This window comes from Labeo rohita, chromosome 3 (genome assembly GCF_022985175.1).
Source record: "Labeo rohita strain BAU-BD-2019 chromosome 3, IGBB_LRoh.1.0, whole genome shotgun sequence".
In the NCBI taxonomy this organism is placed as follows: domain Eukaryota; kingdom Metazoa; phylum Chordata; class Actinopteri; order Cypriniformes; family Cyprinidae; genus Labeo; species Labeo rohita.
The window spans coordinates 17,579,654-17,598,300 of NC_066871.1; the positions used below are offsets into that span (position 1 = coordinate 17,579,654).

The window sequence follows — 18,647 nt, forward strand, 5'->3', positions numbered from 1 at the left end:
ATTTATTTTATATTTATACTGTAACATTATAAATATATTTTTTGTTATATTGAATAATTAAGTATTGATCCCAAACTTTTGAACAGTAATGTATATATTGACTTTTGATAAGTTGTTTGTTTAACATAAAATCTAAATAAACAATAAAAAAAACAATCAACCAATATTAATTATTAATTTAAGACATTCTACAAAATACAGTCTTGATTTCTGAAATGAATTTATCTTTTTCTTTAGGAGATTACTTTTTAACTTATCTGTTCAAATGTTCAGGTATTTCGTTTAAAGGATGCAAAAATTAATTTCAAATAACTAAACTTGAATGCTTACTGTAAACAAAAAGATGAGACTGTAGTTAAATTCTGACACAAGATTTAGCTATAAACTTGTTTCAAAAGTTTGTATCAAGATGTAGCCATGTTTGATAAAGGGTAGATGGTGATTTCACACACTCACACACACTCTCTGATCAGCACACACCCTTGGCACGAGGTTGATGATATAAACCAGTTAACACTGGTATAAAGTGTCACATGAATCATCCGCTAGTTGCTGCACTGAGCTCTAAAACCCACCCGACCGGAACCCACTGCTGAGCTCCCTTCAACTTCTCTAAGGAGGTTTTGAGGTTCCTGTACGCCTGTTCCAAATCATCGTTTACTAAGGTGAGGTCGAAGTAGTGTTCGTACACTCTCTGAATCTTGGCGCTCTCATCCACTGTCCTCTTCAGCTCTGCGTCCTGTTGAGAAGAGACAGATGCAGATTTTTAGAATGCTGAGAACTGGAGTTTTCATGAGAACCATGGTTAGTATACAGCGACACAATAAAAAATGCTGGGTTATTTTTGTAACGCAAATGATGGGTTCAGCCCATTGGTTCATTATATTGGGTTATTTTTAATATTTTTACCCAGGTGCTGGCTACTTTTTTTTTTTTTTAATAACTAAGTTGCTGGGTCATTTTTAACGCTGGGTTATTTTTTATCTATCCAACCACTGGGTTGAGCCTGTCTCTGACAAAACAACCCTACTGCTGAGTTTGTATACATTTTATTTCAAGTCTTTACTGTGCTGTAAATTGTATTATTGTACGCAACGCAACATAAGGACGAGATATCATTCAGCTGCATCAGCACTGGTTGTGTTTCGTGGATGGAAACGCCTTTTGCCTTGCATAAAATAAATAGATTTTATTAGTTACTGTAACCTTAAAATACGTTCTCTAATGTCAGTACTGTTTGTTTATGTGCAGTTTTTGGAGTCATTCATGGCATCTTTCAGCTTTGAGTGAAATCCGAGGCCATGGTCTGAAGTTTGCAGTTAACCCGGTGAACAGGAGCCCTTCACCGGCTCAGACTTCAGCAACACAGCGCATGAGAATTAGCACTATTTCAGTAAAAAACATTAGAGAAAGACTGAATACACTAAAATTAAAATTCAAAATTTAAATGTTACATTTTTTTGTTTAAAATGCTTGCTAAACAAATATATGTAATATTGTAAACTATGCTGCATTCATCCAAATAAATGTAATTTGTCTTGTATTTTGTCCATGTGTTCTTGCTTAATAATAAAAGTTCATCTTTTGATTATTGCTGTTGCCTCTAGTAATTCTGTGTGTATTTTTTATAAGCTCCAGTCCATTTCAAACCAGCAATATAATTTTTAAACAATAGTTGACTTTAATAAAATAACCCAGCATGTTTGGTAAAAACATTGAACCCAACCAGCTGGGTCAAATTAACCCAGCATGTGTTCTGTCCAATATTTACCCAGCGCTGAGTTGCCAAATAATGCTAAGTTGGGTTGTTTTTAACCCAGCATTTTTTTAGAGTGGGCCTTAAAGAGACAGTTCACCCAAGAATGATAATTACCCAATGGTTTACTAACCCTTAAGCCATCCTAGACGGATGTGATTTTCTTCTTTCAGATGAATACTATCTGAGTTATATTTAAAAATGTCCAGGCTCTTCCAAGCTTTATAATTGCAGTGAATGGCTGTTGAGATTTTGAAGTCCAATAAAGTGCATCCATCCATCATGAAAAGTGCTCCACAAGGCTCAGGGGGGTTAATAAAGGCCTTCTGAAGTGAATTGATGCATTTGTGTAAGAAAAATATGCATATTTAAGACTTTATAAACCATAATCTCTACCCCGTAGATGTAGTGTAAGCTCCAGTGAGAATATGCTAGCCTCACGAGAACCAAGTTTTGTTTACTGCAAAGGAAAAACAAGTCCTCTTGCCTTGTATCGAAATCTTCAGATATTTTTCTTTACAAATTCTCATTTTGTACTTCTAATTCATGATCGGTGTTTTGTTTTGCTGTCTCCACTGCACTTCCAAGTCTGCCACTCCCTCATGAACGCACGTACGACAGTTAGCAGAAGCTAGAGATTATGGTTTATAAAGTAAAAATATGGATATTTTTCTTACAAAAATGCATCAGTTCACTTCAGAAGGCCTTTATTAACTTTCCAGAGCTGTGTGGAGCACATTTTATGATGAATAGATGCATTTTATTGGGCTTCAAATTCTCAACAGCCATTCACTGCCATTATAAAGCTGGGAAGAGCGTGGACATTTTTTATATAACTCTAATTGCATTTGTCTGAAAGAAGAAAGTCATATACACCTAGGATGGCTTGAGGGTGAGTAAATCACATGGTAATTTTCATTTTTGGGTGAACTATCCCTTTAAACTTACCGTTCGGCGTTTGGTCACTCCTGCCTCTATTCCAGATCTGTTCATGGCTTTTAGCACCTCAAACTCAGGAGCTTTAATGAACACCACATATGGCAAAAACTCTGATGTCCTGAGGACTTTTAGGGCCTATGGCAAAAAAAAGAAAAAAATCTGAATCAAACAGTGCTCAAAAAATGCTGCAAAACAGCATCATGTGCTTGTCTTTAGTTAGAGAGTATCTTACCTGTGGGTTTACATCCAGGATGCAGATGCGTCCAGCCTCCACTACTTCATGGATGGAGTCAATCTTGGTGCCATAGAGGTTACCGTCATATTCACCATGTTCAAGATAGCGGCCAGCTTTAATATCAGCGTCCATCTTACTCCGGGATGTGAATGCATACATCATATTCTCTCTGTCTGCTGCTTTGGGCTTCCTAGAGGTGTCTGTGGACAGTTACATGAGAACAATCCAGATGATTCATTAATTTCTCTCACACTAAAGGGAAGAAATATTTGCATCAGGTCGTGATCATGAATGAGCCGAACACTCGGAGTGAAAACTGTGCCTGGGACACCCAGAGACGACTCACAAGGGATAGTGGTGCCGTAGTGCTGAGGGTCTGACACTAACAACTTATTCTTCAGACTTCGTCGGCCCACTCCAGGTGCACCAATCAGAACCAGCGTCTTCCTGCGAAAAGGTGGGACTTTTGCCACCTCCTCATAGATCAGTAATTCATGCCTGTCAAAATCTGACAGGGAATAAAAAAGAATCAATGAAGGATTGGAAAACAGAAAAGACATACAGTTTCAAAAGACATGCATTTGAGTATAAAGAAAACCAAACCTGCATTTTTTGTAGTTAGATACATCATTTTCTTCTTCTTCTTGCCAACCATCCCAGTGCAGAGATTGGCTGCAATACACAGTGATATTATTATTATTTTTAAATATTTACAGCATTACTGAACCTGTAACAAAGTTTGCACCATTACTGCTTGCATTGCTTTATGAACCTTTGATTATTTAAGGATTAGACATCAGAAATGTTCATATTAAATCCACCAGGGGGCAGTATGCACAAATCAACCATTCAACAGTGTAGGGTTAAAAACAATTGAAAGAAAATTAAAAATAAATAAATAAATAATACTTTTATTAAGCAGGGATGCACTAAAATGATCATAAGTGATAGTAACAACATTTATAATGTTACAAAAAATAATATTTCAAAAAAATGCTGTTCTTATACACTTTCTATTTTTATTTAAGTACCTGCTGGTGAAAGGTCAACCTCTTTCTTTACGAAAGCTTTCCTCTTCTCCTCCAGCAGTTGACTGGGAATCAGGCCAGCACTGCCTCCCTCTACACGACGCGCCTGTGGAGACATCATGTACAAACAAGTCACTGAGCATATTTTTAGATTGCTTGTTATCATTTTTACTAGACTGATCAATTTTTTTTTTAGAGAGATCTTACATTTGAGCTAAAAAGCAGACATGGCTTTAAGCCCTCAAAAAGATAAACACATCATTTAATCACAAAGATACTATAGTCCTTCAAAGTTGACCGACCAACCTGCCACCAGTTCACATCTTCCTGGTTAACAATCTGCAGAATGTCTCCACTTGAGAACTGTAGCCCCGCCTCCTTGCAAGGGATGAGGTTGTCATTGGCAGGGTCATAATCAAAATGGCACTTCACAAAAACCTGGAGACACAAGATTAAGCATGATCCTGACTGAAATATATATACATAGCTTACATATAGTTATTGACGTGAACTATTTTCAGTGCTGGGTAGATTACTTACAAATTGTAGTCTGTTACTGATTATAAATTGTATAAGATGTAAAATGTTTTTAATAAGGAAAATTTAAAGGAAACACTGGATGCAAAATTCACTTTAACATGGTGTTTGCGTATAAGTCTTAGCAGTGTGTGGACACAACCACCCTACAATGATAAAAAATACATTCACTCAAACCTAATCAGTCTCAATTACAGAGCCGTTTTGATTTTCTGAGCAGTATGATGTCATACTGTTCAGGCTCCGCCCACGACCGCTGACGGACTGTCCTGTATTAGCATATTTCCGGTCTCAGTCAATTGTACACTGTCTGCCATTTTCTCTGCGCTCGAGCAGCTGTAGCGACAACAATGTCTCATACGCACTGCAGGTGTTTTGTATTTGGATTTGAAAGTGAACATAAGAGTTTATTTTCTCCAGACATAAGAGCCACTGAGGACACAGTGGATAAGTTTTGTTTTTGATGGTAACGCACCACCGAATACACAAAAACAGAAGAGAGGAGCGGGTGAACAGTAGCTCATTATCATTTAAAGAGACACGCACCAAAACGGTCGCTGTGAACAGAGCCATTTTTATAAGGTAAAAACGTGCTGTTTTACACAACCATCAAGAAATTTTAACCAAAGTATTCGGTTACTGCCATTGTGTGAATAAGTAATCATATAATCTATAAAAAGTAACTGTATTTTTAAAATTCACAAATTAATTTTTTGGAAACATATTACGTAATCCAGATTACATGTAATCAGTTTCTAAATATTTTAAAATATTTGAGAGTTTAAATGATATGTTCCATCAAAAAACTACATAAATGTCACCCTGGACCACAAAACCAGTCATAAGTAGCACGGGTATATTTGTAGCAATAGCCGAAAATACTTTGTATGGGTCAAAATTATCGATTTTTCTTTTATGCCAAAAATCATTACGCTATTAAATAAAGATCATGTTCCATGAAGATATTTTGTAAATATCCTATCATCAAAACTTAATTTTTGATTAGTAATATGCATTGCTAAGAACTTTATTTGGACAACTTTAAAGGTGATTTTCTCAAGATTTTGATTTTTTTGCACACTCTGATTCCAGATTTTCAAATAGTTGTGTCTCAGCCAAATATTGTCTTATCCTAACAAACCATACATCAATGGAAAGCTGTTTATTGTGAAATAGTAAAATGCAATGCAATAGTGTCTGCTGAAACCGTTTACATTTAAGCCCGCAATCCTGTCTGCTCTCACAGTGAACACATCTGGCTTTAACTGAGAGTGAGACTGCTGCGCTCACTCCTTACTCTGGTATCCATGACAACCATGAAAGAGCAGCAGCGAAAAACAAGAGGAAAGTAGGTAGTGGTGATGTGCATATGTAGAGCCACAAGCATTTTAAAACCACTGGTCGCCTGAGACATACTACCAGGTGTAAATGGGGTCACTCGTGCCCTATGCATGCAAGTGCCCTGGCAGTGAGACACTGATTGTGTCCTGTTGCGTATTTAGATGGTACCTGTCTCGGGGGATGTGGCTCCTGGTAGCTGGGAAGGATTTTGAGCACCACACCGCCGCTGGCCTCCTGCAGCATCTCCTGCAGCACACGAGGGTCGTCACCCACCTCTCGCCCGTTCACCTCTTTGATGATGTCACCCACGTGGAGCAGACCCTGCTGGTCGATCATCCCCCCGTGGAGAATGCGGGCGATCACCAGCTCTCCGTTCTCAATACGGAACGTCACACCCTGACAAAACAACAGGACGACAAGTCAGAAACTAGTAGTCAAAACACTCCAAGCACATTTTGAATCTGATCAATGATTTTTTGAAACTTTTCAATGAACTTTATATAATAGTTTACTATTTTAGAACAGTGCATACAAACAAAAATTGTATGTTCACTGTAGAATGAATAGTAATGTAATATTTTAGAGTAAGCATAGCTTCGTATTTCATTTTATCCTATCATCATGCTCTTATCTAAAATATAATAGTACTATAATATAATAACTTCATTCAGTATAACATTACTATATACATGTAACAATTTACATTGTTACATGTATATATATATATATATATATATATATATATATATATATATACACACACACACATATATATATATAATATATATATTATATTTACCACAGAAATTCTGTATAATAAATTATTAATCTCATATTTTACAGCAGAGCATAATCATACATTTTGTTAAATAATTTCATAATGCTCTGTGCTGAAAAATAATATTATATATTACTAATATAATAGGAATAATATTATATAATAATATTAGAAATAAAATAATATAATATTACTAATACGTTATACTAATATAAGCTATAATATATTATTAATATATATTATAAATTTTACAATTTATTAACATAAAATATTCTATATATTAATCTTAATTAATCTATATATAACCATATATATATAAACATACATATTGTTTAATGCTTGAGAACAGATCATTATGGTTTGCTGAAAAATATAATATTAGTATTATAATTCAAAGATAATTTAATATTCCATTAAATATGTTAGTAATGTTACTATATATATATATATATAAATTAATCAATAAACAAAGTATAATCATCACAGAAATTTTGTAGAATTTCATACTTTAGAGAACAGCACAATTATAAAACAGAAATTAAAGTCTTGAGCATGAGAGCTCTGCAAAGCTTAAAGCCTGACCTGCACACAGAAACACTGTGAATGCAATCTTACCAAATGCTCTCCAGCCACTTTGCGGATGCCCACCATGCGGATGGCATCAGCTGGCACCGGTACACTGTTGATGGGCGGCTCCATGAACGCACAGGGGCTCGAGGGCGGAGTCTCACACGTCTGAGAGGCCACCGAGTCGTGCGTCTCCAACAGAGACTGACCATCAAAAGCACAGCGTGTCAGTCATTAATCACACTTTCTATTATTCCCATTTCATTTGTCAGAATGTTGATCTGCAGATGTGTACCTGGAAGTGCGGCTGGTTGAGTATGCGAGACAGCTCTGCGGCGGTGTTGCTGCGTTGTGTAAAGGGGCTCAGCTCTCTCAGGATGTCCTGCACCAGTTCCACATTATTGTCCCTAACGGCCTCCATTCGTGTCTCCTCCAGACTCTCTGCACTCTAGAAGATCAGTCAGGTTTTAAGCACAGTATTCATCACCAGTTCATTTGTCAGTATTTTAGAAAATTACTATATTTACTGCATTACAACTGTATTACGGTTTCTACTGTTCTACCATACTATGGTTAAATAAATGCAGCCCTGGTGCAGCATAAGAGCCTCAAAAACATTAAAAAGTCTTCAAGAATAAAAATTTCCTGATAATTTACTCACCCACCCCCCATGTCATCCAAGATGTCTTTCTTTCTTTAGTCCAAAAGAAATTAAGGTTTTTGAGAAAAACATTCCGGGTTTTTTCTCCATATAGTGGACTTCAATGGGGATCAGTAGGTTGAAGGTCCAAATTGTAGTTTCAATGCAGCTTCAAAGGGCTCTACATGATCCCAGCTGTGGAATAAGGGTCTTATCTAGCGAAACAATCTGACATTTTCTAAGAAAAATACAAATTTGCATACTTTTTAACCACAAATGCTCATCTTGCAGTAGCTCAACCTCATGCATTACATAGTCACGTTAGAAAGATCACGTGTGATGTAAGCGGAAGTACTGATCCAGTATTTAAACCAAATGTGCAAAGAAAGTCAAACGGCCTTTACAAAGGAAAAAATAACGATGTGGGATGATTTTGAGGTTGGAGGAGAAAATGAGATGGAGTTTTCCGCCCTACTCTACCTTTTTGAACTGAAATAGACAGATGAAGAACTAACCATGCGTAACCTTTCCAACATGATGCAAGTCGTGCATGTGCATCACAGAGCTGGTGCAAGATGAGCATTTGTGGTTAACAAGTATGTAAATTTTATTTTTAGAAAATATTGTTTTACTAGATATGACTATAGCTTGGCTGGGATTGTGTAGAGCACATTGAAGCTGCATTTAATCTGCAATTTGCACCTTCAACCTGTTGATCACCATTGAAGTCCACTATATGGAGAAAAGTCCTGAAATGTTTCCCTCAAAAACCTTAATTTCTTTTTAACTGAAGAAACAAAGACATGAACATCTTGGAGGACATAGGTGTGAGTAAACTATCAGGAAATTTTTATTCTGGCAGTGAAAGAAGGCAAAAATGAATGGTATGTTTGGGGCTGAAAACTGACCACTGGGCTCTCCATGATGCCCTTGAGGAAGATGAGGTCCAGGTCATTGGCAGTGGTGGAGCTGGTGCTGTCACTCAGCGTGTCCAGCACCTGCGGCACTGCTGGGGGGGAAAAGGACAGAGACCTGATTATGCAGCTGCTTGTGTGATCTTTTTTTTTAATGCACAGCTCAAATGTATATGAAATATGAATCACTGCAAGATTGACCTTTAAGGGTAGATCACAGCACCTTAATATAATCAACTCTATGAGTTTCATCAGAATCACACAATATTTATTAGCAGACACGGCAGGGCACTAAAATGTCAAGTGGATCTCTAGGGAACGATTTCACTGAAGCTGGGCATCCCTGCGTCTGTGCCAGCCATCTGTGGCACAAGGGCGTCCATGTTTATAAGTACAGCGCCAGGAAAATCCTCACAGCAAACAGTCAAATTACCTTCAGTGACCTTCATTTCTGTGATTCATCTACTGCGATCTGTACTGTTTTGGCTCCACTTTGAATTCTTAGAATGATTGAGACAACTTTGTTGTGGCTGCTGTTTACGCCACAGGCACAAAGCAACACTAGTTTGCTGAAATCATGCCAAGCTATTTGCATTAGGGTCCAAAGATGTGCAAAGAATTTTTTTTTTTCATTTTTCAATGAAAAAAAATTTTTTTAAGCTTTTTTTGTTAAAGAAAAATGTCACCCAAAAATATCACTATGCAGGGTCAGAAAGCTCTAGGATTTCATCAAAAATATCTTAATTTGTGTTACGAAGGTCTTACGGGTTTGGAACAACATTGAAAATTTCATTTTTGGGTGAGCTATTCCTTTAAAATGAACTGATTTCAATTTTTTTTTTTTATTTGGCTAAATATCACATTAAAGCACTCTTGGAAAAAATTCACCATACAGTCATCCTTTATTTGGCAAATAGCAAAAAGCGCAAAAATCCGTAAATGAAAGGAAATTTAGGATGGACTAACTATAACATTAAAATGAGCTGGACAAATGAGCTTCATAAAAATCATATCGCTGTCATAAAAATGTCAACGCTATTCATCAACTTTACATGATCCATATAAAATAGGCTAGAAATGACACTGGTGTAAATACACACAACAGGTTCAGAAAAAGTAGAAATAAATCTCCTGTTCACATTGTTATTGGTTACATTAAATAAACATTACTAACAGTAACAGTGATAGTATAAAAAGTGTGTTTTATACTTTTATTTTATGAAGAAGCACTGGGGCCAAAAACACTCTTATATATGATGATACTTACCATGCTCTGTGCCGGTGGCTGCCACAGGCATGATGTTTGAAATCTGCAACCGATGCATCAGAGAGAGAGATTTAACATTAATATTTAACATCATCATTAGACTAGAGGACAGAGAATAAATATAAGCAAAGAAAAGATGGGGATTGACAATAAGACAATAAGAGTGGGGGCATTTACCAGTAAGCTGTGGTTGCTATGACAATATATACAATAAAATGAGATATGCAGTCTTTGTGTGTGTGTTAAGAGGTGGGAGGGAGAGAATGAATGGTTTTTAGGGGGTTGCTTAAATTCATCCCTGTCTCCCAAATGAAACCATGACAGGGAGCAGGTGCACCAGAGGCAGGAGTCGCAGGAGGAGATGGAGGGTGGGAGTGACAGAAGTGCTGAGAGTAAGACTAGGGCCCTGTGATTCTGTCCGGAATCGCAGAATTTAATTTATAACGCAGAATGTCATGGAATTTGTCAAAGTTTGGATTAATTAATCAAAAGTAGGTCTGTAGACTTAAATCAAATTTGTGATATGGACTATACATAATGTAAATATTAAGGAGCAAAAAGACTAATTAAATATGAATGGCTCATGTTCTGCGTGTCTTTGTATGAATGAATGAAACAGACTCGCAGTTTCATAAAGCGTGCATGAAATTCGCTGTGATTTCAGCTGCAGGGTCTGCCGCAGTGTGGCCTCCGTCTCACTAAATGAGGACATAAATACATGAACAACTCAGAGAGTTACTTCATGAGCATTTTACGAATTTCATTTGAGAGAAACTATTGTCATATCACACAGAAATGTAAAGGTATTAACCTTAAAGGTTTAACTTGAAGACATGAAGACTGTTCTATAGTAGAACGTATACTACTACTATATTACTAAAATTAACTTTATTTTAGTAAAGAATAATCACAATATTTCTTTTATGTTGTAATTTTAATAGTAACTTTGTTTGCCAAAAAATAGTTTGTTTAATTTTCATTTGATTAAATTAATGTTTTATGCCTTCATTTGATAACCAGAAGAAAAAAAAAATCAATATAAAACACAGAATTTCTGAGGGAGAAAAATGCATTCAAATAATTAGACATGCTTAAACAAAACAAAAATTGGTCAATTGGTTTAAATTTAGTAACAGTAAAACAGAAGGTGAGAAAAAATAAAACATTTCATAGAACCCTAAACATGTACACTGCCCTCCAAAAGTCTGGAAACACCCCTGGCAAAGTGTGGTTTTGGATGATATCAGCATAAATCCTTATCATTTTTTTGGTGCAAATACATTTAAGTAACTTGAGATTATCATTGAAGACCAGCAATAATCATTTTCATTTTGATTACATAATAATGGCAATACATACATGTCAAAGTCAGACATGCCCCTTTGCCAGCTGTGACGCCTGGTTACTGCTTTAAACTTGGCCCGGGTTTTTAAAAGATTTTTGGGTCAGCACACCTTAATAGCTTCAACAATTGATTGACAATTAAGTTTAGAATACAATGAATTTAGGCCCAGATTATGCAGAGCTGTAAAAGCTGCTAATGGTGGATATTTAGATGAATCGAAAATTTAAGTTCTTTCTACGTATAAACTGTTTATGTAATAAAATATGTTTTCATAGTTTGTGTTGTCCCTTATCAGTGCAAAATGATCACAAATTAAAAAGGATTCATGCCAATATTGTCCAAAACCCCACTTCTCTAGGGCGTTTCCAAACTTTTGGAGGGCAGTGTAGTTTTTGTTAAACTTTTAATAAACTAATGTTAAATTGTATAAGTTTCATGGTTTTAATTAATTAGATATGCTTTTTGATTAATAAAATGGAATTTAACCTATAAAAAAAAAAGAAAATTCAAATGGAAAAACGAAATTTGGGAAATACTAAAACGGATTTCATAGGGAATGACTGAAGGATTTTTATTATGTATTTATTACAGACTTTCTGGAAACCTTCATTCAGATTGGACAATCGCTGCATGGAACTGTCAAATAATTCTGTATAAATGGCCAGCCAATAGATTTACCCATCACTCCACAGTCTCTTTCTTCCAATATAATAAAATCATTTCTAGCAACCAAATCAGTGATTCATGTTATTAGGTAATCAGCATGGTAATGCTCTGTCTGCTGGTCATTATGATGAAACAGAGCTGTTACAGAGTCCTGTTTGCTATGCTGACAGACGGATAGATTGTTAAATAAAGTCGTTATTTTTGTTTTCTTTGCACACAAATAGTATTCACACAGCTTCATAACATTATGATTGAACCACTGATGTCATGGACTATTTTAACGATGTCCTTATACCGTTCTGGGCCTCGAACGTGTCTATGCAGGGTCAGAAAGCTCTCGGATTTCATTGAAAATATCTTAATATGTGTTCTGAAGATGAACGAAGGCCTAACAGGTTTGGAACGACATGAGGATGAGCAAATAATGACAGGACTATCCCTTTAAGGCTTCCATTCCCATAAGTTCCTGCGCTAAAACTGTGTAAACAGTGTCCCAGAAAGCAGTAATCCCTCAAAGACCTGAAGGATCAGAGGAGGTTAAGACGTGGCACACCTCTCTCTCTCTCTCTCTCTCTCATTTGTCACACGCAAATGGCTAATCCAACTAGTAGGCAAACAATTGCTTTCTCGGTCTGGACATCTGTTGTGTTTTTGTGGCACTTTCTCACAAACAGGAGCTGAACTGTCAATCATATTACCAAACAGGATGTATTATGTAACGTACGTAACGATACAGCCCACAGTGTACCGTAAATTAGCCGTGCTTAAGCTAGAGACGATTACACTGCCTTCATTATTTAAGCTCAGAGAGGGATCTTCCCATGGGAGCATTAACAACAAACCATTCTGCTGATATTATGAGGCTTTCAACATGAACACAAATACAAAGTATTCTCAAAAATCCTATGAAACCATGAAACCGTTTTCACATGCACTGTATGACGAAGGTGGTTGCTATAGTGATTCTTTTTCTCCCACATTTTACGTAGGTTATGAGCCGCCGAGTGTCTAGTAGCCTACTTCCCTAAAGGGGAAAGTAGCTGCCTTAAAGGAAAAGTCCAAAACATAAAAGAAATTATGTTTTTTGAGGAAAACGTTTCTGCATTTTTCTCCGTATAATGGACTGATATGGTGCCCCGATTTTGAACTTCCAAAATGCAGTTTAAATGCGGCTTCAAACGATCCCAAATGTGGTTGTAAACGATCCCAGCCGAGGAAGAAGGGTCATATCTAGCGAAACGATCGGTTATTTTAATAAAAAAAATACAAATTTTATTCTCAAACGCTTGTCTTGCCTTGCTCTCGTTGAACTCTGTGTATTCTGGCTCAAGACAGTTAGGGTATGTCGAAAAACGCAGATCATATTTTCTCTCTCAACTTCAAAAATCATTTCAAAATCATCCTACGTCACTGCAGAAGTACTGACCCAGTCTTTGCAACATGAACATGCAAAGAAGATCAAACACCCTTAACAAAAACGGTAAAGATGAGCGTTTGACATTACAAAGTATATAAACTGTATTATTTTTATGAAAATAACCGATCGTTAGGCTAGATAAGACCCTTCTTTTTCAGCTGGGATTGTTTACAACCGCATTTGGGATCATTTGAAGCCACTTTTAAACTGCATTTTGGAAGTTCAAACTCAGGGCACCATATCAGTCCATTATACGAACACAAATGCTGAAATGTTTTCTTCAAAAAACAGTTTCTTTACAACTATAGAAAGAAAGACATGAACATCTTGGATGACAACGGGGTGAGTACATTATATGTGAATCTTTGTTTTGGAAGTGGACTTCTCCTTTAAATTCCAGCTGCCCGGAAATCAAGCTTAATTCAAAGAAGCTGGAATATCTTACTTAGCCGTTATACAGTTATTAGACAGAAAACTTCACTTAAAACATCAAATTTTGTCATCATTTACTCACCCTCATATCGTTCCAAATCTGTAAAACTTACTTTCTTTGTTTCGAAAATATATTTTGAGAAATGTCTCAGCGTTTTTTTTACTTGTACATACAATGGAAGTCAATGGGCACCAAAACTGTTACGAACATTCTTCAAAATATCTTCTTTTTTGTGTTTTGTGGTTTGGAGTGACATGAGGGTACTTGATGATGGTAGTTTTGTGATGCTAGTGTGAATCCGTTGTTTATGTAGCTGAGCTCAGTCCCAGTGGGATGGAGAGGTCCGACTTCACACACACCTCTGTTTCACACACTCTGGCTTATTCACAAGCTCGACAAGGTTCAGAGTGATGCTGCTATACTGGGATGAAGTGTCAGTTCAGTTGAGGCGAACACAGACACTCATTTAAATGGAGTCAAATGTTTCACCTAGCTCATTTCCTGCAGGTCTTTATTAATGGGTGTTGGCTGTGCTTTCTTTGAATATATAGGTGTTGTGAATGCCTCAAGCACCTCTGATTTTTTTGGTTGGTCCACTAGTTATTCCACCATCTTTAATCACAGACCCCTTCAGGGCTCCATCTTCTGTGCTTTTATTAACCCACACAAAACAAACAGGTTTTATTGTTAACCTACAGGCACAGTAACAGGACATAAATTGCTGCTCTGGTCAAAGGTGTTTGATTAAACCTTTAAATATTGAACATCACAGTTTGCACAATATTAGCATATTAATATTAATATTAGAAATGCTGCAGAAGAAACGATGTAAAGCAAATTATAGTGTTATAACAAATAAACAAGGGCCCCAGAAAGTGTTTGCACTCATAAATCATGATTAAAATGTCCATGCAAAGAATGATGCTTGTTATTTTAAACTGTCTGGTGCAATGTTATATTAGTATCTCCGAAGTACTATCATACAGTTTTACAATTTTATATATTCTGTTTCCAGTTTTATTTATTTATTTTTTGTTGTTGTAATTTTTATTAGTTGTAAATATACACTACAAGTCAAAAGTTTTTGCACAGTATGATTTTTAATGTTTTTGAAGAAGTCTCTTCTGCTCACCAAACTTGCATTTATTTGATCCAAAGTACAGCAAAAACAGTACAACTGTGAAGTATTTTACTATGTAAAATAACTGTTTTCTATTTGAATATATTTTAAAATGTAATTTATGTTCAAAGCTGAATTTTTAGCATCATTGCTCCAGTTACATGGACCTTCAAAAATCATTATAATATTCTGATTTTCTGCCCCCCATTTAATAAAATAAAATAAATAAATAATTAAAACAAATTATACTAACTCGAAACTTTCTGAATGGCATGGTCTTTAAGGTACAGAAACGTTTTATTTCAGATACATACTGATCTTTGGATCTTTCTATTCATCAAAGAATCCTGAAAAAATGTACTAAACTGTTTTACATGTTGATAATAAGAATAATAATAATAAAAGTTTTTTAAACAGCAAATCAGCATATTAGAGTGATTTCTGAAGGATCATGTAACACAGAAGACTGGAGTAATGATGCTAAAAATGTAACTTTGATCACAGGAATAATTTACATTTTAAAATATATTCAAATAGAAAGCAGATGTTTTTAAGAGTAAAAATATTTCACAGTATTACTGCTTTGGCTGTGGATCAAATAAATGCAGGCATTGTGAGCTGAAGAGACATCTTTAAAAAAAACATTAACAATCTTATTGTTCACAAACTTTTGACCTTTTATTTCAAGCAGCAAAAATGTTTTCAATAACTTTCTAGTAAATTTCTATATTAACCCCGGGTAATTTTGGAGGCACTATTTTTACTATATGCATTGTTTTAAATAAATAAAATAAATAAATACATTTAAAACAGAACACCTTATAAACAAAGAAAACTACAGGGATCAGCAATAAGTTTTTTTCCCTTCTTGCCTGGTTAGACCAGAAAAAATAATGCAAAGCTAATTTGCCATATACATCTACATTTTCCAATTTATTATATTTATATATAGCTTCTTTTATTATATTGGCAATAATATAAATTACCATAAATTACTTCATACTGGTATCATACCCATTTTCACTAATATTACTATCAAGTTCATTCAACTGCCTGAAACTCTCTCAGACTGGCTCTATAAGCTGAAGGATTTCCTAATGCTTGATCTCAATTGACTTTGAAAGCTGTCAGCCAAACATGAGAGATGCTCAAGCTCACATTCCAATCTCATTACCAACAGACTTGCTCCAGTGCTTTTTGGCCAGGTATGAATGCACACTCAGCATCTGAGTGAGATCCCCTGAGGGAAAGCAAGAGGGGGTCTTCCTCCAACCCTTTAGAACAGGGAGGGATGGTGAATTTATCATGCCTTGGCAACTCCTGAGCCCCCCACCTCTTTTCATTCCCATTCTTCCTGCAGACCCCGCTGAGCCCCCTGCGCTAATGACACCCTGGTCTGGCCCAGCCCACATCACAAGCAGCCATGCTCTCCATCTGCTCCCTCGAGCCAGAAAAAGGCATGGCCCATCTGTCTCCAACACACACAAATAGGTCTGCGTCCCCTTTAAGGTAGCATAATGAGAAGCTGAGACTATGCCAGATTATTCTTTGCTTTTAATCACCTGGTTTTGACAGCATATAAATATTCATACGTATTAACACTTTATATTACAGTAGAGGTATTATGAATGTGTTTACAGTGCACTCAACAAAAGCACCAACTATTAAATGTCGGTTAATGTTTGTTATTTCTTCGTGCTTTATTTGTTATTAAACGAGTGCACTAGACAAACCACTTCAATATGATTTTGAACACCATTACAAAACGCCTGACACCTGAAATAAGGTGATTTCAGCCAAAACTAGTAAAGCGTCCCATCCCAGAGCTGTTATAATAAATGTGACCCTGGACCACAAAACCAGTCTTAAGTAGCACGAGTATATTTGTAGCAATAGTCAAAAATACATTGTATGGGTCAAACTTAATTTTCTTTAATGCCAAAACTCATCAGGATATTAAGTAAAGATCATGTTCCACAAGGATATTTTGTAAATTTCCTACCGTAAATATATCAAAACTAGTAATATGCATTGCTAAGAACTTCATTTGGACAACTTTAAAAGTGATTTTCTCATTTTTTTTTACAACCTCAGATTCCAGATATTCCAATAGTTATCTCAGCCAAATAGTGTCCTATCCTAACAAACCATGAATAAATAAGCTTTCCATTGATGTATGATGTATAAATCTCAATTTGAAAAATTATGACTGCTTTCTTGGACCACAAAACCAGTATTAAGTCGCTGGGGTATATTTGTAGCAATAGCCAAAAATACATTGTTTGGGTCAAAATTACTGATTTTTCTTTTATGGCAAAAATCATTAGGAAATTAAGTAAAGATCATGTTCCATGAAGATATTTTGTAAAATTCCTACTGTAAATGTATGAAAACTTAATTTTTGATTAGTAATATACATTGTTAAGAACATTATTTGAAGAACTTTAAAGGTGATTTTCTCAATATTTAGATTTTTTTGCACCCTCAGATTCCTGATTTTTAAATAGTTGTATCTCGGCCAAATATTGTCCTATTCTAACAAATTATATATCACTAAAAGGCTTATTTATTCAGCTTTCATATGATGTATAAATCTCAATTTTGAAAAAAATGACCCTTACGACTGGTTTTGTGATCCAGGGTCACAAATATCAGACTTTAGCAACTGACCAATCATAATCTCCATATTAATGTCTCAGCTACTGTTTTGTACCTTTGTTACATCTTAAATATAGTAAACCTCAAAAAGTACACCATTTGTGATCACTGGCTCTCTTATCGTTAGGGATGAATTATTGTAAGCTTTAGTCTAAATGTTACAATTAATTTGTTTTGACGACATCAGAAGATTCAATGAATTCACTCACCAACATCATGGACGTAATATGGACGTAAGCGACCAAATATCTGATGCAGCCTTAATTTCATCCAAAATTATCATTCACGTCTGAACTTAGATATGATGAATGAAAGAAAATCATGCTGATAAAGAACAGCCACAGCCTCCAGACGTATTAAACAACGGATGAATTCAAAATTCCTAACCACATAACAACAATAAGACGACAACACTGTACTATATCACAGCAGATGAAAAGATTATATGGTGCGCATTACTAAACACAAAACGTTCACGTTTAAAGGGATGCGTCAACACAGAAAATACATAAAAAGGAAATATGTGAATTGTAAAAAAGAAGTACTCACCTTTCCCGTATCGTAGACGCTTCGTAACGTTGTTTTGTTTATGTGAGAGGTGTCTGAACCGCTACAAAGCATCAGAGTCTAGCCATTGCGTACACATAAAGGGGCAACGCTCAAACGTCTCTGTAGGTGGGACCCACCAGTTTATGTTTGGCTATAGAGCCGTGTTAACAATAGAAAGTTCTCGACAGCCCGCTTTAAATGCTCTCCGCTCATTTACATAACAGTGCCAATCAGTTCAGTAACACGCAGTAGCAGGTTCAACAACGTAAGTTCATTTACTAACGTGTTTAACGTGTTATATAAATATATAGAGACCCTTACAGCGTTAAATAAACATTAGCTAACAATATAGTGACCATGTGGTACTGTTATATAGGCCTATATAAATTTTGGTGTTTCTGTAGAATGAGACGTTAACTCTGACTTGTGGTCAAAGAAATTAATACATTAAAGTATT

The 18,647-nt window shown here is 35.7% G+C and overlaps 1 protein-coding gene across 2 annotated transcripts; it reads right to left on the bottom strand.

Moving 5' to 3' along the window:
- Window positions 1-386: 386 nt before the first annotated feature.
- mpp2a (MAGUK p55 scaffold protein 2a) lies at window positions 387-18,321 on the bottom strand. Of its 2 annotated transcripts, none has more exons than XM_051101064.1 (13): window positions 18,191-18,321; window positions 10,003-10,045; window positions 8,730-8,827; window positions 7,477-7,629; window positions 7,230-7,385; window positions 6,005-6,232; window positions 4,265-4,396; window positions 3,962-4,064; window positions 3,534-3,602; window positions 3,277-3,438; window positions 2,928-3,130; window positions 2,705-2,830; window positions 387-739 (listed from the first exon to the last, which is right to left on the bottom strand). In XM_051101064.1, exons 1-13 carry the CDS (start codon window positions 18,260-18,262, stop codon window positions 539-541), a joined length of 1,746 nt encoding a protein of 581 aa, XP_050957021.1. In that variant the 5' UTR covers window positions 18,263-18,321; the 3' UTR covers window positions 387-538. The 2 variants fall into 2 exon arrangements, with proteins under 2 accessions (XP_050957021.1, XP_050957019.1); XM_051101062.1 differs by having other exon boundaries at window positions 8,730-8,830.
- Between the last annotated feature and the right edge of the window lie 326 nt (window positions 18,322-18,647).